General features: G+C 38.5%; 1 protein-coding gene across 3 annotated transcripts; it reads right to left on the bottom strand.

The window, feature by feature from the left end:
- Positions 1–3,082: 3,082 nt before the first annotated feature.
- On the bottom strand, positions 3,083–21,948 carry sh3d21 (SH3 domain containing 21). Of its 3 annotated transcripts, none has more exons than XM_064948608.1 (17): positions 21,840–21,948; positions 20,496–20,653; positions 20,148–20,205; positions 19,509–19,621; positions 18,795–18,885; positions 18,619–18,680; positions 18,461–18,506; positions 17,283–17,377; positions 15,674–15,775; positions 15,095–15,146; positions 9,306–9,356; positions 8,983–9,106; positions 7,330–7,495; positions 6,400–6,453; positions 5,961–6,151; positions 5,495–5,558; positions 3,083–5,177 (listed from the first exon to the last, which is right to left on the bottom strand). In XM_064948608.1, exons 1-17 carry the CDS (start codon positions 21,841–21,843, stop codon positions 5,145–5,147), a joined length of 1,464 nt encoding a protein of 487 aa, XP_064804680.1. In that variant the 5' UTR covers positions 21,844–21,948; the 3' UTR covers positions 3,083–5,144. The 3 variants fall into 3 exon arrangements, with proteins under 3 accessions (XP_064804680.1, XP_064804681.1, XP_064804682.1); XM_064948609.1 differs by having other exon boundaries at positions 19,509–19,618; XM_064948610.1 differs by lacking the exon at positions 6,400–6,453.
- Between the last annotated feature and the right edge of the window lie 1,177 nt (positions 21,949–23,125).

Raw genomic sequence — 23,125 nt, 5'->3', positions numbered from 1 at the left:
ATAGGTGGAAGTAAGGTTACCACCCTATTAGTTTCACCAATGCAACCAAGTCAGATCTGTGATTACTTCAAGGAAGATAGGAAGGAATGTACTTTTCTTGTGTTTTTTTTTGGGGGGGGGGGATTCTCAGATCATGAGAAACAAGATTTTCTGGTCTGATGAAACCAAGATTGGAAGTAGCAAAATGGATCAGATTTAATTAGATTTTGATTTAATTATTTGGCCTGAATGCCAAGCATCACATCTGGAGGAAACCTGGCAACATCCCTGCGGTGAAGCATGGTGGTGGCAGCATCATGTTGTGGGAATGTTTTTCAGCGGCAGGGACTGAGAGACTAGTCAGGATCGAGGCAAAGATGAACAGAGAAAATTACAGAGAGCTCCTTGATGAAAACCTGCTCCAGAGTGCCCGGGTTCACCTTCCAACAGGACAATGACCCTAAGCACATGACCCTAAGACAATGCAGGAGTGGCTTCAGGACAAGTCTCTGAATGTCCTTGAGTAGACCAGCCAGAGCCTGGACTTGAACCAGATCAAACATCTCTGGAGAGACCTGAAAAAAGCTGTGGAGCATGTAAAGGGTCTGAATACTTATGTAAATGTAATATTTCTATTTTGTTATTAGCAAACATTTCTAAAAACCTGTTTTTGCTTTGTCATCATGGAGTTGTGTGTAGTTTGATGAGAGGGGGGAATTATTTAATCCATTTTAGAATAAGGCTGTAACCTAACAAAATACATACATACATACATACATACATACATACATACATACATACATACATACATACATACATACATACATACATACATACATACATACATACATACATACATACATACATACATACATACATACATATACATACACCACCACTCAAAAGTTTGGACACACCTACTCATTCAAGGGTCATCAAGGCAAAGGGTGGCTGCTTTGAAGAATCTCAAACATAAAATATATTTAGATTTGTTTAACACTATTTTGGTTACTTCATGATTCCATATGTGTTATTTCATAGTTTTGATGTCTTCATTAGTATTCTACAATGTAGAATATAGCAAAAATAAAGAAAAACCTTTGAATGAGTAGCTGTATCCAATTTTTTGACTGGCACTGTACATACATAAATACATGCATACATACATACATACATACATACATACATGTACATACATACATATACATACATATACATATATATATATATATATATATATATATATATATATATATATATATATATATACACTACCGTTCAAAAGTTTGGGTCACTTAGAAATGTCCTTGTTTTTGAAAGAAAAGCAAATGTTTTGTCCATTAAAATAGTATCAAATAGATCAGAAATACAGTGTAGACTATGTTAATGTTGTAAATGACTATTGTAGCTGGAAACAAACGTCTCACAAGTCATCAACTGGCAGGTTCATTAAATAGTACCCACCAAACACCAGTCTCAAAGTCAAGAGTAATGAGGCGACTCCATGATGCTGGCCTTCTAGGCAGAGTTGCAAAGAAAAAGCAATATCTCAGCATCCAGGAGTCTCCTCTTCACTCTTGACGTTGAGACTGGTGTTTTGCTGGTATTATTTGATGAAGCTGCCAGTTGAAGACTTGTGAGGCATCTGTTTCTCAAACTAGACAGTCTAATGTGCTTGTCCTCTTGCTCAGTTGTGCACCGGGGCCTCCCACTCCTCCTTCTTTTCTGGTTAGAGCCAGTTTTGTCAAAGAAGTAGTACACGTTGTACGAAATCTTCAGTTTCTTGGCAATTTTTCATTTCTCAGAACAAGAATAGACTGACGAGTTTCAGAAGAAAGTTCTTTGTTTCTGGCCATTTTGAGGCTGTCATCGTACCCACAAATGCCGATACTCAACTCGTGTAAAGAAGGCCAGTTGTATTGCTTCTTCAATCAGAACAACAGTTTTCAGCTATGCTAACATAATTGCAAAAGGGTTTTCTAATTGCTGATAATGGGCCTCTGTACGCCTATGTAGATATTCCATAAAACATCAGCCGTTTCCAGCTACAATAGTCATTTACAACATTAACAATGTCAACACTGTATTTCTGATCAATTTGATGTTATTTTAATGGACAAAACATTTGCTTTTCTTTCAAAATCAAGGACATTTCTAAGTGACCCCAAACTTTTGAGCGGTAGTGTATATATATATATATATATATATATATATATATATATATATATACACATCTTTTTTTCCTGTATTATTTTCCTCTAACCCCCCCACCCCTCCCCTAATTGGAGTAAACTATTGAAAGACAACCCTTAGGCTTCTTCTTCCAGCTTATACATACTATATACATTTTACAGGAAACAATCTATTTTTTGTTTGTTTTTAGTCCTATTCTTCCTCTACCCTCAACCTCTCCCATCTATTTCTAATGTTTGACATTTGACATATATTTTTAACTCTTCTGTTTCACAAAAGTTCTGAACCTATATAGGAAGGAATGATTGACAAAGGCATTCAAAAAGGGCCCATGTCTTTTGAATGAAATGACAGTCACCAGTGACAACTGTACTGTTTGTGACTCCTTATCAACGCAATGACACATTTAATGAAAAATGGCTTTGTTGTCATTTCCTGGAGGTTAACCAGCTTATATATGTAGCTCGTGCCCTCTCCTCATCCCTCATTTCCTCTCCACAGAAGAGGAAAACTGTTCTCTTTCTGTCCTTATCAGATCCTTTTTTATGAAGGCTAATTTTAGTTTACATTTGACCCTCCTCCAAATCTTATATCTCGCTCCATGCCTCCATGCCTGATACCATTTCTCTCCTCCCAAATCCCTCCTTTTTAACAGTAACTGTTTCCCTTTAAAAAAGAATGTTCTGGACTAATGAAAAGGCTGTCTATTGTCTCTTTGGTTGATTATGGGGTTTCATGAAGTTGCAAAATGTATGTGTTTAATGGAAATGCCTGTGCTGTAACAGTTATGATTAGTGTCCTATCAAATATGTTTCATGAAGTACAGTTTTCAGTTGTCTTTGCAGGTCCGTAAGGATGAAGGATCACTTTCAAAAGGCCTTATGTGAAAGAAATTATGAAAATACTGCCGTACCAACAAACCCTATTTATTTACTTTAGTTTATTTCATGTTACACTAGCAGTTTTAGCCCGAGAGGGAATATGCAGTCCATCACACGTATTCAATGGCATTTTTAAAAATAGTTTGTTCCCATGGCAGTTTCAGAAGCCCACTCTCTCTAATGTGTTCCAGATGCTCTCCAGATGTGCTTTCCAGCTCACAGACTTCCCAGGCCGTGCCAGAAGCATGTCGCCAACGCCGAGACGGGGGAAACAGATCTATAGGGCTCACTCAAGAGAAGCAAAAGGCCTAAAATGGTAACAACAAATACTGATATCTCATCAAATATCCGACAGTACATCTCTCCTTGTTTGTCTTCCTTCATCCTCTGTTTTTGTTCATTGTGATGAGTCAACTTGTTTTCAGTTTCAGTATGCTGGTATGCTGCTTTCAGTATGCTAAGTTAATGTTCTGGTGTGACTGACACAACCACTTTTATCCAGCTGAAAAAGCATAATACCGACATGCTTCGCTGGCGGATCACTTAATTTCAGTGTGTTTGTATTTTCAAGGTTTTAATTAGTTTCACTTTACCCTTTATATGACTAATTTAACATTTAGAACACAAGTGTAACCTCCTGGCACCTATTCTAAAAGACACATCCAAAAAAGAGAAAAGGGTTCATATATACAGAATTAACTTATATAGTTTTGTTTTTGTGGCCTAAAAGCCAACTACAATGCAGCACTGAATTCACAACAGTAGTACAAAGGTGCCTCCCAATGGATGCATGCTGCATTGCAGAATAGTTGCTGAGTCACTGGAGTATTTTGGACAGGTATTATTTTATATTTTATAAAAGAGACATAAAATAGTTACTCTTATATACAATGTTTACACAAAAGATACAAGTAGTTTGTTAAGTTGACTCATGTTCAGCAAACACAGTGCTTCAAAATATTGCAAACACTGTGCTTCAAAACATGCTCATAACAATAAGAAATATGCTTTTACAGGAAAATAATCACTGAGAAACGTGGCCCACATTCAATGTATAAAACCAGTCCTCTGTATTTTTGGTTGGTGTTGTTCTTTCAATGAAATATACAATATCATCAATATAAAATAAAACATATTTTCTATCCAAAGGCCAGGATTCAATGCAAGGCATCGTGTTAAAGCACGGCACACTATAACATACTTTTAAAAGTGATTTAGGCTTGGTCCAACGTGTGCAGTGTTTACCATGTAAATATTGGGTGAAAGTACTTTAAAAGACACATTATCAGTTGTATTGTGCACTGCGCTGTAACCCACCTTGAATTGAATCCCGGCTACAAAGCATTTTGGCCCCCTGCCAATTTTGGTCCCTTGCCAATCAAGTCCAGAATGCCCTCAAACAAAATGGAAGACTACAATCTATGTCTGTATTCACTCGTTATCGCAAAAGTATCGCGGAAGGTCCGTGTTAAAATGTAAAGGTATATTTCGGGATTTTGGCAATGAAGCCCTTTATCTATTTCCCCAGAGTCAGATGTACTCAATGTTAGAGGTAGTTTTGTGAGCCAGTGCTAACTAGAGTTAGGCCAATGGCTGGAAGTCTATGGTATCTACTAGCATGCTAGTATGTAGATACTTCCAGTCATTGCACTAACGCTAATTAGTAATTGCACTAATCAGGTTAGCAAATTCTTTCAAACTGCACATAGAGACATAAAAATGGTATCCACGGATTCATCTGACGCCGGGGAAGTAGATAAAAGACTACATTGCCAAAATCCCAAAGTATCCCTTTAAAGGTAATTGCCGATGCAGCGTTTACCTTAAATGCAAACGTTGGAACATTGCCTTTACATTTTTAATCGAGCTATAAAGCGGATCTTCCGTGATACTTCAGAGATACGGATTGATTCCAGCCCTTAATGTGGCCTCAGCTGGTTTGTCTGCAGAGGAAGCAGACATGCATCCTTTCTTTCTTCTCTTGCACTCCAACGCCAGGAACATTTGAATTTCACTTCAAGTTTGTGTTCAAGGGAATGACATTACAGAGCCTGACTTAGATGTACCGCCCGGTCATGGTGTCAGTTGGGATTAATGTTTCGTCCTAAGACCATGTACCTCCTCCTGCACAGGGGAAACATTGTGATAATATTCAGTTAAGTCAAAAGCTTGTGTTTATGCTCCAAACATTGTATGTTCCACTGTATGTTCAAAACAAGTCATGCTAACCTATCACTATTACAATAACAGGGGAGATTAGCATGTCATGTCGTTGTGCGATATTTGTGCAATATTTATGTGCTATTTATTAACAGTCTGCACTTTAACCTCATAGTCATAGTATCATTTCAAATCCAAAGTGCTGGAGGACAGAGCCAAAAGAACAAAACATGTGTCACTGTCCCAATTCTTTTGGAGCTCACTGTAAATATTCCACATACCTGCAGTGCCACACGTTTGTTTCTCTCATCTCTCAGTTCCTCTTTCAGCTCCTGTATGTCTCGTCTACAAGGAAAGAACAGAAAATATATCAATCGATGCACTAAGAGGTCAAAGAAGAGTTTGAAAAGGATGGAATGGTTTACATGTTTGGCAGGAGAGATGTAGCCTGGTTAACCCATACTGAATTGGTTCAACAATGGCGAGCCCAGCATTCAGTCTGGTTTAACCAGGATAGGAGAGGTCTGACTGGAAGTGTGCAGAGACTTTTTCCTGTCTTTCCAGTTTTGCATTTTGCCTTCAGCACCTTCACTAATCGTTTTTTGGATGTGCTGTAGATTCGACCTATTATCAAAATCGTTGAAAATAGCTTGGTGGAACAATTGAACAAACGGGTTAATGTCCCAGATTCCTCAAGTTTTTTCCCTGGTTATCTAGAAGTCTGAATAAATGGGTAATACTACTTACTCATGTCTGTTTTGCAGAAGCTCCAGAACCATCTTCAGCTCCCTGACCTCAGCGTGTAGGCTGTCCAGACAAGGCTTCTCTTCCTGGGTTGCCCTGGCATCCACTACAGCCTTGGGAAGTGCTAGCCTGGAAAGTACTGGATTCTTGGTAGAATGCTCAGGCTTGGATGGTGGTGAATGACTTTCTGAAATCTGCAATGTATAGACAAGGTATCTCTCAGTTTGATTGTCAAGGGTTGACAGGTCCAGAATTCAAGCCCTTTAAAATCTATTCAATCTCAGTAAGCCTATTTAAAGTCAGTTGTTACTTTGTGGCTCATTGATACTTTGAGAGAGATACATTGCCGTTATGTTAATTCTGTGTTCTATGTACTTGCCAGCAAGGCCTAACATGATGATAGAGTATTCATGTATATGGAATCAAAGTCAATTTTGCAAACCTCCAGCAGTTTAGGCAATTTTTCTGCTTCTGTCTGGTCCCTGCCACTCAGAGCCTAGGGTTAGAACAACAACAATGACCTTAATGACGATTTTTTTTAAGAGTCATTCCTCACAACATGGCCTCACTAACCTTTCATGGCATGCAACTTGTCAAGCCACTTATGAACAGGCCCTCTCTCTCTCTGGGCGGGTGAGTTCAGACTTAGTAGGCCAGATGGGCCACGTCATACGAGTGAATAGTCCTCAGGGAAACTGTAATCTAACAGGGGCCACTATTCTCCACTGATATGCCCCTATGACTGTGATGACAATGATTCCTCTAGGCAGATATGTACTTGTGGCGTGACATTAGAAAATGACATCAGACTAACCAGGGAATGTATCATCATCTCTATGCTAACCTGGGGTTGTGGGTTCATAATGTCACAACATGATGAGTATTGGGCCACACTGCCCCCCTGTGGTTTCAGAGTGGATGTGGAGTATAGTGTGCACCTTTGGGCAGATAGGGACTGGTAGCATCATGACAATAGACAAATCAGGGATTGTATCATCTTCGCTATGATATCCTAAGGGTTGGGGGGGGTCTACTGTCATGCGTCATGTGATTAAGCCACATTGTCTCCCTGTGGTTTCAGAGGAAGCATAACTGTGTGTGGTGTCCATGTTAGGACACACATACGACAATGACACTAACTCAAAGTAACTCTGACAGATTCCATGGATGTGTGACTGTTCTAACATGCGATCTGTCCTAAATCAAATCAAATGCCATTCTTTTGGTTGCATACACATATTTAGTAAATGTCATTGTGGGTGTGGCGAAATGCTTCTGTTCCTAGTATGTCATAATATGTACACTGTACAGAGGTGCATTCTGTACCATAATAATATTAATAATAATACAATATGGAATATTGTCGCCATACCTGTGGACTGGTGACGAGGGCTGATGGGGGTCGTCTCTGTGGGGGTTTGGCTCTGTTGGCTGTGGGGTGACTCAGTTTCTCAGGGGACACCTCCACTCCGTCAAACTGGTCCGAGTTGCTGTCCTCTGAACATTTTGGTGAAAGAGGAAGGAGATCGCCATTGGCTCTAATGGGAGAAAATAAGCATTTTTTTCAGAGAAATTAAACTTTCATTATTTCAGGCCTACACTGGTTGATTCATAAGGTTAACTAGACCCAAAATTCTATGATGTAAAGAAAGAAACATATGCTTCATTTTCTACAGTTGAGATTTTCTTTTGATGAAAATTGTTGTGGTTTAGTGTGGAAAAAGTGGCATCCTGTTTCCTGTTGCATGTTTTAAGAGGCAGGTGGTGATGTACTGCATATTGAAACCTCAGTGAGTTAATGTTTAGCCAAGCATTAAGACTTCCCCTTTCAACGTCCCCACCTTCTCTAGAACAAAAAGACGCAATAGCTTTTAATAAAATGTACAAACTTGTTTGACCTGATATAATCCAAAGTGAATTTGACAAACAAGCAAAATGCTTTTAGCCAAGGCCACACTATCATTGCATTGCCTCCAACATGTGACAGTTACTTGGAAAGAACAGTCCAAATGGCTTTTTATTCGTCAGTTGCCCCTTGGTAAAGACGGCCTTTTTGTTTTCCCAGTCGTGTGTGTGTGTGTGTGTGTGTGTGTGTGTGTGTGTGTGTGTGTGTGTGTGTGTGTGTGTGTGTGTGTGTGTGTGTGTGTGTGTGTGTGTGTGTGTGTGTGTGTGTGTGTGTGTGTGTGTGTGTGTTTGTTCAGGAAACAGGAAATGGGCTGCTCTCGTCTGTTTAGGCCCACACTGACTCATCCGAGAGTTTCCAGTGAACCGCTCAAGGTTTGGGAATCCTGGCAATTCAGCATTAAGACATGAAGACTATGTGCTATAGTAACCTAGGCACCAACCAAAACTCTCCTCCACACTCTCCTTCCTTGCCAGTTTAAATAGAATCAACAGTTCCTGTCTTGACAGAGACCTTTTGCTTTTCTTATTAGTGGCTTTTGCAATTATATAACTACTAAGGCTTCCATATGAGTGCCCCATTTGTCCATTCTGATCAGTAACAAAGTCTGAAAGCAATCCTTCATTTACAAGTCTGAACTATTTATATTCATACTTGATACTATGGAGTGATATTAGTGTCAACATTGGATTAAGATTGCATTCATGTTGGCACTACTATACCTCCATACTCTACCTAAATAGTTGGTGTTGACTGAGAAAAAAATGTGGTTTGAGAAACAGACGCCTCACAAGTTCTCAACTGACAGCTTCATTAAATAGTACCCCGCAAAACACCAGTCTCGATGTCAACAGTGAACAGACGACTCCGGGATGCTGGCCTTCTAGGCAGAGTTCCCCTGTCCAGTGTCTGTGTTCTTTTGTCCATCTTAATCTTTTCTTTTTATTGGCCAGTCTGAGATATGGCTTTCTCTTTGCAACTCTGCCTGGAAGGCCAGCCTGTTCACTGATCAATTTTATGTTATTTTAATGGACAAAAAAAAGGTTTTTCTTTCAAAAAACAATGACATTTATAAGTGACACCAAACTTAAAAACAGTAGTGGATATTCTAGAATCACTCACTTGCTACTACCAAACTTCAGAGGCTTGTCCTTCACTGGAGGTGGTTGTGCAGGTCTACTTGGAGCAGGGAGCTTGACTTTGGTTGGGGGATTGCTTCTCAGGTCTTTACTCTCTGGTTTGTCATCTGTGCGCACATGTGCACATTTAAGCATTGCTAGTAAGCAAACTGTACTCGTATGTACTTATTAACAACACACAAGCCTTGGTACAATTGTAAAGCCTCATCTCCTCTGTATTTTAAAGTATCATTTAATACAACATCTGGTTAAATGAGACAGTAAAACTGTACTTTAATTGAATGGTATCAACATACTGTATATTACCTTTAGCTTTTGCAGGGCTGGTCTTCTCCATCGCTGAACCCTCTGCCTTGACTAGAAGACCATAAGAGCACAAAATGCACACCATATTATACCCGGCCACAGCTATCTTGCTACTGGTGTGTTGTTCTCTTCGCTACGACAACGGTGAGTGTACATCAGCATCAAGACGCAGACCTCCAGGGTTAATAATTCTCTGCAAAAATGTACTTAGCATAATTTCATTAAAATGCAAATGAATATTCATGTAGTGCAGAAACTTTGTTAATTTTCTTCCATTTGAGTTTGATTCAATTACAACCAGTATAGTGGCATGCGAAGCCAAGATTCTGTATGTCATAGGAGCAGGCTAGTTCACAGCTGTGTCCAATAGAATCCTACAGAATCCAACATACTGTAGTTACTGTTCCCAATAATCTCCCTTGAGAAGGACTTGGCTTGGAGGGTGGAACTAATTCATCACAAAGGAGATCCCTCAAGTGTGAACAGCTAGGTATAATAGACTTATGGGAGTGTCTTTTGACAAAGCACAATATTCTGCCTTTCAATTACCATTTAGAGTTAACCAAGCAATTATAGTGTTTAATAAAAAAATACAAATAAAAGATCAACTAGAGTGCAGTTAAGGAAACTGACCACAGTACAGCCAAGTCAATAACAACATGAATCTGCATTATAGCTTTTAGCACATCTCTCAAGCTACAGAGGAGGAACATGATGAGTGTCATGCTGACATGTAAGACAATAAACCACCAAAAGAGACTGGTGATGATGAATTCTACAGACTGACCAATAGTAAATGAATGGGAATAGAGCCTACCTTCTCAGTTCAAAGCACATGTAAAACTCCCTGACCAAGCCCTTCCACCAATGTGAAGCACTAGAGTTGTTGCAGAGTTGGCTGCTTGGGCCGCTTGTGAAAAGCCACTGTGACAGACAGAGCTCTCTACGGTCCCCCACCCCCTGGCTTCCTCCAAGGCATCTCAGCCAGGTCATGTGACCAACTGTATTACATTCCCCTCTCCATCATGGTGTATAACTTCCTGTGACATAACTGCAACCCCCCAGTGACACTAGACGCCAATGGGGTAGTAGGAGCGATGGGGTGGGGTGGAGGGATTCAAGTGCAGTTTTGAGTTGGGATGATATTATCTCCAAATGACTGTCAGGCCTTTCAATGTTTGAAGTCAAACAGCAAGATATGAACGTTTGTTATTGTTCAGCAAGAGCCAGTGCCTCAAAACATCAATCAAAGGGGTTTTGTAGCAATAACAAACGTTTTTGAGTATTTGTGCACAGATTTCATTATTAAAATACATTATGTGATTGAAATATTGCATCTTAATGTTGCGTACTCTTTTGTATTCAATTAGAAAGGCTTTATTTATTTAAAGCTGGGACGAAACATCCAGCCTAACAGCTAACTAACAGTTAGCATCTTAAACACAAGTTGTACCGTCAGCAGAAGTGTGTGTTTGAAGCAAGATCTGGTGCACTTAGATAAAACCTACATGTGAACCACATCCTGCTATGTGTGCTACTGACAGTCTCAAGATTGGACTCCCACATCCTCTATACTGTTTTAGGTAAAAACATGTGTTACATGCTGTCTATCCCTCCCCACTGGGAACAAACTGGTTGAATCAACGTTGTTTGAATATAATTTGTCAGCGTATTGTGACATGGAATCTACATGGAAACGACTAGTTTTGAGGGTTTACAACCACAGGATTATATCATCACCAAATTTCAACATCAATTATGTCACATTTGTATCTTTAAAACAATGTCAGATCATTAGGCTAGGCAGCACCTCCTACTGGATAACTTATTTATAGCTCCCCTGTGGTCTACAATCCAGGGTTTAAACTAAGCCCTGCGTACCAGCCAAAGGTTTGAACACTCCTAATCATTCAAAGGTTTTTCTTTAGTTAAACTATTTTCCACATTGTAGAATAATAGTGAAGACATCAAAACTATGAAATAACACATATGGAGTCATGTAGTAACCAAAAAAATATATTTTAGATTTTTGCCCGTGTTTCTTGGCCCATGCAAGTCTCTTCTTCTTACTGGTGTCCTTTAGTATTCTTTGCAGCAATTCGACCATGAAGGCCTGATTCACACATTCTCCTCTGAACAGTTGATGTTGAGATGTGTTTGTTACTTGAACTCTGTGAAGCATTTATTTGGGCTGCAATCTGAGGCTGGTATCTCTAATGAACTTATCCTCTGTAGCAGAGGCAACTCTGGGTCTTTCTTTCCTGTGGCGTTCCTCATGAGAGCCAGTTTCATCATAGCGCTTGATGGTAGAAACGTTCAAATTTCTTGACATTTTCCATATTGACTGACCTTCATGTCTTAAAGTAATGATGGACCGTCATTTCTTTTTGATTATTTGTGCTGTTCTTGCCATAATATGGACTTGGTCTTTTACCTATGGCTATCTTCTGTATTTCATCCCTACTTTGTCACAACACTGCTGACGCATTAAGGAAAGAAATTCCACAAATTAACTTTTCACAAGACACACCTGTTAATTGAAATGCATTCCATGTGACTACTTCATGAAGCTCGTTGAGACAATGCCAAGAGTGTACAAAGCTGTCATCAAAGAAAAGTGTGGCTACTTTGAAGAATCTCAAATATAAAATATGTTTTGATTTGTTTAACGCTTTTTCGTTTCTACATGATTCCATATGTGTTCATAGTTTTGATGTCTTCACTATTATTCTAAAATGCAGTGGTGGAAAAAGTACTAAGGTAAAGGTACCTTAATAGAAAAGTAAAAGTGAAAGTCCCCTAGTAAAATACTACCTGAGTAAAAGTCTAAAAGTATTTGGTTTAAAATATACGTAAGTATCAAAAGTAAATTGAATTTCTGAAATATATTTAAGTATCAAAAGTAAAAGTATAAATCATTTCAAATTCCTTATACTAGGCAAAGCAGACGGCATAGTTTTCTTTCTTTTTTTCTCCAACACTCAGACATCATTTACAAATGAAGCATTTGTGTTTAGTGAGTCCGCCAGATCAGAGGCAGTAAGAATGACCAAGGATGTTCTCTTGATAAGTGTGTGAATTGGACCACTTTCCTGTCAAAATGTAACAAGTACTTTTTGGTGTCAGGGAAAATGTATGGAGTAAAAAGTACATTATTTTCTTTAGGAATGTAGTGGTAAAAGTAGCCAACAAACTACTTAAGTAGTACTTTAAAGTATTTTTACTTAAGTACTTCACACTACTGTTACAATGTAGAAAATAGTAAAAAATAAAGAAAAACCCTGGAATGAGTTGGTGTGTCCAAAATTTTGACTGGTACTGTAGCTATGTAATTCATCACTGACTATTACCGATGTGCTATCGTGAGAACGATGGTCGAGTGTTCTCCACTTAGAAAATAAATAGATTCGCTGTTGCTATCAAAGTCATTCCAAAGGGTAGGGTTAACAGAGCAAATTAAATGTGACCATACTTTACCATTCATTTAGGCCTATAGCATTTGCAAAGTCATCAAAAGCTCTTGTTGCTTATGGTTTCAAGCTCTCGTTGATTTCAAATGTAATGTAGAATTGAATTGTGTTTCATTGTCAACGCAACCAAATATTAACATTTGAAGGAGAGTTTTTGCTTTGCTTCCATCTGTGCGACTGACTCAAGATGACTTAATTCCAGTTTGTCTGATATGTTGGATTCACGACTCCATCTCAACCAAAAATCTAAGTTAAAGAATAGGATTAAATCAAATCAATCTTCATTTAGTACGTTTAAATTTGTTATTTTATTTTATTTAGTCATATTTTTAAATGTAGATGTTTGGTTGAGATAGAGACATGAATATAACATATCAATTATTAATTTGTAGACAAACTGGAATTAAAGTCAGAAGTCAGTGGCACAGATGGAACTATCCAGGAGTTGACAACCAAACACAATATCATTTTTGAAATATAATAAATGAACTTGTCGACAAGTTAACAAATGATATGTTGGATTCACATCTCCAATTAAAAAATAAAAGTTAAAGAATGGGATTAAGCCAGTGGCTCAGATGGAACTATCCTAGAGGTAGATGCATCTCTTTTAAATGTTAATGTTTGGTTGCGTTGTCAACCAAGCACAATTCAATATTACTTTTTTAACACAGTAAAAGTTAAGTCTATCTTAAAAACAAATGTAACATTCATCCTTAAAATGATTAACTCATCCATGGCCACTGAGGTTACTGTAGCTACACATTTCTTCTTATGTAATCATATGTTCAAGATTTCATGCATAAGTTGTTGCAGGTCTGTGGAGTGCTTCACAATTGCTATAATCATCTGTTCAGAATCTTGAACGCCATTGAAAACGTATTATCCACATTGAAATGATGTGTTGTGCCCAGTGGGTCAATTCCTTCATTGAACAACATGCAGTCATCAAAATGTTGAGACTAAATATTCCACATGTTAAAATGCTAGCACTTCAGGCCAAGAGAGGTCAAATTGAAACATTTGAACAGCTTTGAAACTTCAACAATGAACAATCATTTATGCTACCCAACTTCATTGTATGATGCATCGCTATAGATAATTGAGAGGCAATAAAAACTAGGATCTGAAATAGGGACGATTGGGAGCTTCCATTTATATCATACAAACCACATTTTAGATTGTCAAAGTATCTAACCTGTTACCGGTTACATCCGTGAATTTAATATAGGTGTGGTTGTGTGAATTTGACCCCAAAATAGCTGAGTATTCTGGGGCTTTCCTGCGTTATATTGATCTTTAGGGGGGAGGTTTCACTTACATAAGATTTGCCTATGTAGTCTGGACTGAAGAAATGTGAGTGTGTCTGTGGTCTGGTTTGCTAATAAAAACCTCAGTGTGGTTCATTTACAGACAGCCGACAGACGGGCAGAGTGGATGTTAGCACAAGGCCATTATGAATCATCATCCTAGATTCAAGTGTTGATGTCATAACTTTTTTGGAGAGAATCATATGATGGTCTCTGTGAAGTAGCCAAGATCCTGATGTGGTCTCTGCAGTCTCTGCAGGATTTCCTGTAGGTCTTCATGGGTGTTAAGGTTCTGGATGTTTTGGTTGAGTAGAGAGGAGGTGAGGTGTCTCCGTGTGCCATTGTCACTCAATTTTAAAAGCTACTATAACTTGACCGTTAGGGTCACCATACTCCCTCAACCTGAGTACAGTATTACATGTTTTGTAACATGCCTATGTTAATGTCTGTTTTCCATCTACAAGAACAGTATCTGTAAAATACAAAGACCTTGATTTTGAAATATCCAGGGAGACATTTGGACCACACAAAATCATCTCATATTCGGCTGCTAAAACAACAACCTCACACACCCTAAAACATGAACACCGTGCCAGACTGAACACCGTGCCAGACTGAACACCGTGCCAGACTGAACATCACCGCAGACGAAAACAGTAGCAACCGTAGCCATTTCATTGTGTGAGTATTCTCTAATTCAGCTCCCATTAGCATCTCTAAATCATATTGGTGTTCATATTGGTGTGTCACAGATTGGTGTCACCATATAATTAGGAATTAAAATACTAATACACTAATACTAATTATAATAGTAATTTATTGTGAGCTCTATGGGTGTCACAGTATGTTTTGTTGCACCAGCTATTCTGTTAAACCTCAAAAGCTCCATCGTCAGCATCTAAATCACAAGACATTCTGTACTGTCATATTGGTATCATGGACTAAATGGTGTAACCGTATATCCTGTTGCACTGGACTCTTTGTTAAAACAGGAAATTGCTGTCTTTACCTGAGCGTCTCTCCGTGCCACGGCGCGCAGGTGGTTGGCTGGTGCTCCCAGACTGGAGGAAAAGGGACGGAAAACACAACAGGTTGGCTCAGTCTCTCTTTACTGCTGATTTGCAGTAACACACACCCACTGATTAGAGCACCCAGTGATGCGAGCGGCCATTCGTATTGTCTTGTATTGTTTTATAACATTTTTTTATTATTTTATTATTATATATATATATAAAATGAATACAATTAAAATTAAACTAACACACTCTTTCCGCAGGCAGAAAATGTTTGTCAGTGACTCCTAAACTGCGGATGTTGAAGAGATCTTTGAGTCAGAAACCTTTATAAGTTATTTATATAAGAAAGACCTGACTGGAAATGTATTTTTATGTCAGTCAACCGTAGATGAAGGGCTTTGTTTTTATTGACCTGTTGCGGTCTAATAGATAGCTCATGTTCATTACTGGTTGGTGTCAAAGCTGCTTAGGTCAGTGTAATGTCATGGCTAAAACCACCTGGAATGTGTGGGGGGAATTCCCATTCACAGGGCTACAGCAAGACTATGGCTGAGAACATTTCCCTCACTCACTTGGAGACCATCTGTCGTCGGTATCACCATTACAAAGTTGTCGGGGAAAAAACCTCTGCGTCCGTTCATCTCTCCCTCCCACCAGCCCTCGTCCTCTGTTTCCTTCAGAAGGAGACATTGTGTAAAGAGCAACTCAAAAAACTACACATAGTTCAAAAAACGACAATGTCCATGAAGACCATGGTCATTGCCCACAGTGGACACTAATATTTGATCTTCAAAGTTATCATAAACCTTATAAACCTTCCACTTATAATTTGGCAGTGTTGAAAAAAGTACTCAATTATCATAATTGAGTAAAAGTAAAGATTCCTTAATAGAAAATTTCTCAAGTAAAAGTAAATGTCACCCAGGAAAATACTACTTGAGTAAAAGTCTAAAAGTATATGGTTTTGAATATACTTAAGTACAGTGGTGGAAAAAGTATTCAAAAGTAAAAAGTAAAAGTTAATGCTAAACATCAAAGTCCTTATTTTTTGCAAACCAGATGGCACGAATCTCTCTTTGATATATACAGTACAAGTCAAAAGTTTGGACACACCTACTCATTCAAGGGTTTTTCTTTATTTTTTACATTTTTCTACATTGTAAAATAATAGTGAAGACATCAAAACTATGAAATAACACATATAGAATCATTTTGGAACCAAAAAAAGTGTAATGATGGACTGTTGTTTCTCTTTGCTTCTTTGAGCTGTTCTTTTCATAATATGGGGGCTTTTTTCTGTATACCACCCCTTCCTTGTCACAACACAACTGATTGGCTCAAACGTATTAAGAAGGAAAGATATTCCACAAATTAACTTTTAACAAGGCATTAATTTAAATTAATTCCTGGTGACTACCTCATGAAGCTGGTTGAGAGCATGCCAAGAGTGTGCTAAGCTGTTATCAAGGCAGGGGTGGCTACTTTGAAGAATCTCAAATACAAAATATATTTTAATTTGTTTAACACTTTTTTGGTTACTACATGATTCAATATGTGTTATTTCATAGTTTTAATGTCCTCACTATTATTCTACAATGTAGAAAATAGTAAAAAATAAAGAAAACCCCTAGGTGTGACAATACATTATTTTGATACTGTACATGCGTGAATTGGGCGACATTATTGTCCTACCATGAACATTCGAAATGTAACAAGTAGTTTTTGGGTGTCAGGGAAAATGTATGGGAGTAAAATGTACATATTTTCTTTAAAAATGTATTGGAGTAAAGTTGTCAAAAATATAAAAAGTAAAGTAAAGTACAGATACCCCAAAAAATGACTTAAGTAATACTTTAAAGTATTTTTACTTAATGTAGTTACTTTACACTACTGTAATTTGGAATATAATTTATACCATCAGATTTTTGGATGTTTTCCCCACTTATGTAATTGTGCATGCTTTGTCGTCGAGTGGCACATATTTTCATGAAATTGCTCACAAGTCACTTAACAGGTTTGTCTGGTTGAAGAGGAGAAAAAATATTTATGAAATTGTATAACCATGTTTATACTAGTCCAAAACTGGAGCAGAATATCCTTGATTTTGGTCCCAAAAAGCATAAAGTCATGAAGGTACAGTATATTGTATTGGGGAACATGGATGACAGCATTCGTACAAACCTTGGTGATGATTGTAACAATGTCTCCCTTCTTTAGATTTAACTCATCCTCGGTCAAGGCTGGATAGTCGAACATGACTTGACAACATTCCTTCACTGAGTAGACATAAAAGAGAAGGGAGTGTTATATAGAGAACCTAAGCAATGCATTGTTTGTAAGATCATGTTGAACAGATGCTGACAGTAATTTATCACAATACCTCATCATGACCAGGGGTAGGAAAAGTACCCAATTGTCATACTCAAGTAAAAGTTAGTCACCTAGTAAAATATTACTGGAGTAAAAGTCTAAAAGTATTTGGTTCTAAATATACTTAAGTATCAAAAGTAAAAGTACAATTATAAATCATTTCAAATTCCTTATATAAAGCAAACTAGACCGTAGTCTTGTTTTTAAAATGTGAAGATAGCAAGGGGTACACTCCAAAATACATAATTTACAAACAATGCATTTGTGTTTAGTGAGTCTGACAGATCAGAGGCAGTAGGGATGACCACTTGTTCTCTTGATAAGTGCGTGAATTGGACCATTTTCCTGTCCTGCTAAGCACTCAACATGTAATGAGTACTTTTGGGTGTCAGGGAAAATGTATGGAGCAAAAAGTACATTCTTTTCTTTAGGAATGTAGTGGAGTAAAAGTAAAAATTGTCAAAAATATAAATAGTAAAGTAAAGATACCCCAAAAAACTACTTAAGTAGTACTTTAAAGTATGTTTACTGAAATATGAGATTAACCTGTTTAGCCTGTTTGAACCATTGACTTTTTTCCACATGTAACTGTGACATCAGGCCAGGGTGAACGTCAAAGTTTCTGTGGGCCAACACCCACATAGCCTATTAGGTAAACTGTGGGAATTACTGGCAGTCACATGCCAATGATGTGGCGGTCTATTATTTGTGGACACCTGCCTAAGTGGTAGTTTGGTCCAAAAATAGAACACTTGTCACAAGCAGAGGTCTCACTGTTGTTGTAGTACATCAGAACATGTCTATATTCAGCAGAGACATTGCTTTGCAGTTTCATTCAATGTATCAAAAAGTCTCTCCCACAAGGAGGATGAATTTGATGAAAGGTACAAGGATGGACCTTTTATTTTACAATTTAAATGTATTTCAAAATGCAGTCCACTCATTTATACGACATACATAAAGTAGGAATAAGAACTATAAAAACGTACCATTTTTTGTTTTGTTCCGAACACTCGTCCTCTGAGGTAGTTTTGTCTTAACAAAAAAAAACAAATGTATTAAATTCATCAATGGCATCTCACACCTCCGTTTTCAGGAGAAAAACATCCCATGTGTATTGTATTTTGATTTATCTTGCATTCCATACCTCTTTACTAAACATTGTATCTGAGAGTTTGGGTCTGGTTTTGCTCTCGTTATGCTTGACATCTGAAAAAGATTGAGAAGGAAGTTCTATAAGGGTGTATTGATTCAAGTCCACTCTCAGAACATGTACAGTAACTCCACAGTGCAAAAAAAAAAAAAGCCATTTGAAAATCCCACCTTTTGGAGAGACAAATATCTCTTTGGTGAAGTTTGATGGAAACGCTCCCACTTTGCCACTTTTCATTCCCATCCACCATCCATCTTCAATCTATCAGGTGTTAGAAGAGAGAGAAGAAAAAAGAAGAGAAACAGAAATATAAAAATAGCACTGTGTAACAGAGAATGTTTCACCAATCATCCACATGCATAGGAATTCTCAAAACAGGTTTGGTCAGCATAGTGTTTACAGAAAAGTTGTTATATGTGTGAGAAATGTGATTTCTTCTGGATAATCTTGGGGAAATATCACAATGAATATGCATTGCTGGAAGTGTCTGTGCGACTATTTGTTTTTCTGAGCTTTTGGAGGGGTGACATTTTAGTATCATATCTAGCTAGGCAAACAAGATAAATTATTTGTGGTTGTTTCCTCATGCTCATGAATTTGCCATTAGAGATATGATACAAAGAAAGTAAATATGATATGCCACTCCAATTATGAAGTAAAAACATAAACATATCCTTCTAAAGAGAGCAACTAATGTTGTCTCCAACAAACCTACAACTAATTTACACTGACACTATAGCAGCGGTCTCAAAAGAATTTGGGTCTAGGGCCTCGTTAAATTGTCTTGTGGGATATTTGTTGGAGATTCCTCCTCTAGTATGTTTGCAAGTGTTTTCCCATCCATCGATAGTCTAGCGTCAGTAATGATAAAAGCAGCACTTTACCTCTCTGAGGATCTCAATGGTCTCCCCGACAACCAGCTCCAGCTCGTCCTCATTCAAGGGACTGTAGGCAAAGGCCACCTCACACTTCCTTGTTTGTTTAATCATCCTTGCTGCTTGAACAAAGCATTGTACCAGCCACAACATTAGTCAAAACTGTTCTTATTTTTGTAAAGTAATAGTTAAAACTAATGATGAATAGAAATTCAGTAGAGAAATGTAGAAGTCAACAAATACAGAAGTCTCAACATGATCACTTATAGACTCCAGACTCAGAGCATGACTAGAAGAATTGAAGCTTCGTCGTGTTGTAACTAATTGAATCCCTCAAAGGGACTGTGCCTTAACAGTAGACTCTGTGTGGTTTTTATCGGTTCCTTCTTTGTACATTATAATTAAGCTTGGTGCTAGCAGGCGAGGCTGTATATCTGCACAAGGCCTTTAATTCCTTGTTTGAGCCTGTCTTGCTGACAAAGTGTGTGTGTATCTCGATGGGCACAAACCAAAACACTTCCACATTTCAGTACAAAACAGGGTTCGTGTTTGATAGACTGGGAAACATATCTGGATCCAAGTTATGGGAAACACATTAAACAGGGTGACATGGTCGTGGAGGTTTAAAGCCATTGGAGAGTGACATACATTTCCGTATGCTTCTTGGTTCCCTCTTGCTGTCACCTATCAAATACACTGGCACCTCCTGTGTGGGAAATAAAAGATACAGACACATACAATGAAAAAGCGAACGAGTCAAGTAATACAGTATACAATGGGTAGTTCATGAACATGCACAAACAGTAGGCTGAGCAGAGATGTGGTCAAACTGATTTCAAATCAGTCAAGGAAGGAAGTAAACTGAAATGATGGAATTTCAGTTCCTTGACAGAATATCATTTCATCTGACTTCCTTTGTTGACTGAATTGAGATGGCATTAATCCTAATCTTGGGACTGAAGGCATGAAGGCAAACTCTTGGTGGACATACCGTACCTTGACGAAGTTAGAGGGGAAGATGCCCCTCTTGCCCCTCAGTTCCCCTTCCAGCCAGCCCTCCTCGCTGGCATTGGAGACACTCGTCACTACGTCTCCCACCTGCACCGTCATCTCATCTCCCATTGTGCCCTCAAAGGCTATCAGCACCAGCACCTCTGAGACACACAAATAGGGGAGGAGGGGGAAGAGAATATGATGTTGCAAGTTTCATTCTCTTGTCAAAACAGACCTAACAACATTCCTGGAGGAACTGCAGTTAATTAGAGTCATTTAACAAGTAATGTGGCCCAACATCTAGAAGGTTAACAACATAGTCTGGTAACTCAAACACATGGGGAGGGGGAGAGAGATTACGTGGACCCTTTTCACACTATTGTGCTGATCCAAACCGTACGGTGCTGGATGCATGGATATTGCTTTTCACATTGTCCTCTCTAGCATGGTTTTGGCAACTATGGTGGGTATATAACCAGCTTGTTTGACTCAACTTGGCTGCATAGTGTGAGAAGGGTAATGGTATTGCAAGATTATTTGGACTCATTAGACAGGTAATGTGCCCCAACATCTAGAACGGCAATGCTTGTTTCAACAGGCTATGTGGTACGTTCCATGCAAGGCTGGAGGAGAGTAGTAGAGTTGCAATGGACAACAAGGTGATATCAAGATTATTGTGCTTGGAACATACAGCAAATCATAGGCAAGAAAAGCTTTTGTTTTTTCTGACTAAACACCAAGGCCTTTGTCAACCAAATCAGTCTCCTGTAGCATATTTGTGTTTGAACAACATGTACAGGTATGTAAACCAAGGTTACAGTACAGTACTGGGGCAGCAACATGGATACCAAACATTACAGTTTGGAATTTGCCCTGGGATAGTAAAAAGATTTCTGTTCAAGTAGTTTTTATTACCACACACACCCATTGCCTACACACCCATTATCCACTGCTAGTACTAGTGCTAACCTGTTTACCTGGCTTTAGGCATTTATGTCAATATTAGCTATGAAGCAACCCTGCAACACCAAATGCAAAAGTATAGTGGACACCCAGAGACCTACTACCCCTTTGTTTTCTGGATAATAAATAAGAAAGATCATTATCTCTGTTGTCTGTTTCATGACAAAGAGGGTGTATAATCTAGACACACAAACAGGATCTGGTATACTAAAATTACCTCCACTCGCAACTATTATTTGGGAATACAAAATGACCATACATTTTCTAAACTATAGTTCTTGTCAATTGCCCTGAACATAACTGATTGATTGACAGACATTGTAAACATTCCCCAAAACCCTTCTAGACCCTGCTGAATGGACCACACAGTTACAATGCACTTACCCATGACTTCTTAGAAAGCTTTACTCTCTCTTCAAGACGTTTATGTAAATCCTCTTCAGAGGACAGACAGACACCTCATGTTACAGAAGGAGAACTGAAAGAATGTATTGCCCAAGAAGCAAAGCTATATATGGCTAGCCAGGGCCCTCCTTCCCTCTAGTCATTCATTAACATCTACTTCGGCTAGTCATGACAAGCCAACAGCCAGGAGGACGACGGGTCAGAGAGAGCAAGCGAGAGAGTAAGAGAAGAGAGAGCAGGTGGGACAGGTTTCTATTTGGAGAGAGATGATAGGCAAGGGTGAAAAAGAACATGGCCACACATTTTCAGCTGTAAGAGTAACTGTCATACATTGTATGGGAAAGAAACAAGACAGTCACAATATGTCAATGTGACGTAATGATGTGTGTACTGTGTGTACTGTGTGTGTGTGTGTGTGCGCGCGTGTGTCTGTGTCTGTGTGTGTGTGTGTGTGTGTGTGTGTGTGTGTGTGTGTGTGTGTGTGTGTGTGTGTGTGTGTGTGTGTGTGTGTGTGTGTGTGTGTACCCCTTACGGTAGAATAGGTGTCCATTCATAGAGAAGCTCACTTTGGAGATGGCAGATTTCGGGGCGGCAGGGTAGCCTAGTGGTTAGAGCATTGGACTAGTAGCCCAAAAAAGTTGCAAGTACAAATCCCCCAGCTGACAAGGTACAAATCTGTCGTTCTGCCCCTGAACAGGCAGTTAACCCACTGTTCCTAGGCCGTCATTGAAAATAATAATTTGTTCTTAACTGACTTGCCTAGTTAAATAAAGTTAAAATAAATAATAAATAAAAGATAACGAGCATGCTTGACTGAACAACCTGAACAACTCTGCAATGGCGTGCATGAAAAGGACATTGCTGCAGCAAAGAATAAATAAATTGCATTACTCTTTCAAGGTATTGAACATGTGTCTTGGAGGCTCCAGGCGGCAATATGTGAAAATGTTCACCCTCCATTGCTAATAGTTTTTCACCACATCGAATGGTTTCCCGTTAAATATTATCTAGCTCATGTTTACTCATGTTGACCTATATCATCACAAAAAGAATACTACAGCAACAGGATTTAAATGTTTAGTCCATAACGTTGATTGAATGGTGGCTAGGCTATTAGCTGCCCTAAAGTAGGCTACGTGAACGTGCAATACTGTTAAAGACGTTCCTACAGCGATTTTGAACTTTTCCTGTTGAAGAGCGATATCCCAAGCATAAATACAGTAAAGTACACACACTAAAGGGTAACTGCAAACTTCAAGGAGTAG

Source organism: Oncorhynchus masou, chromosome 30 (assembly GCF_036934945.1).
Source record: "Oncorhynchus masou masou isolate Uvic2021 chromosome 30, UVic_Omas_1.1, whole genome shotgun sequence".
Taxonomy (NCBI): domain Eukaryota; kingdom Metazoa; phylum Chordata; class Actinopteri; order Salmoniformes; family Salmonidae; genus Oncorhynchus; species Oncorhynchus masou.
The sequence above is the reverse complement of the archived record's forward strand: the minus strand, read 5'-3'. Positions and strand labels throughout refer to the sequence as shown.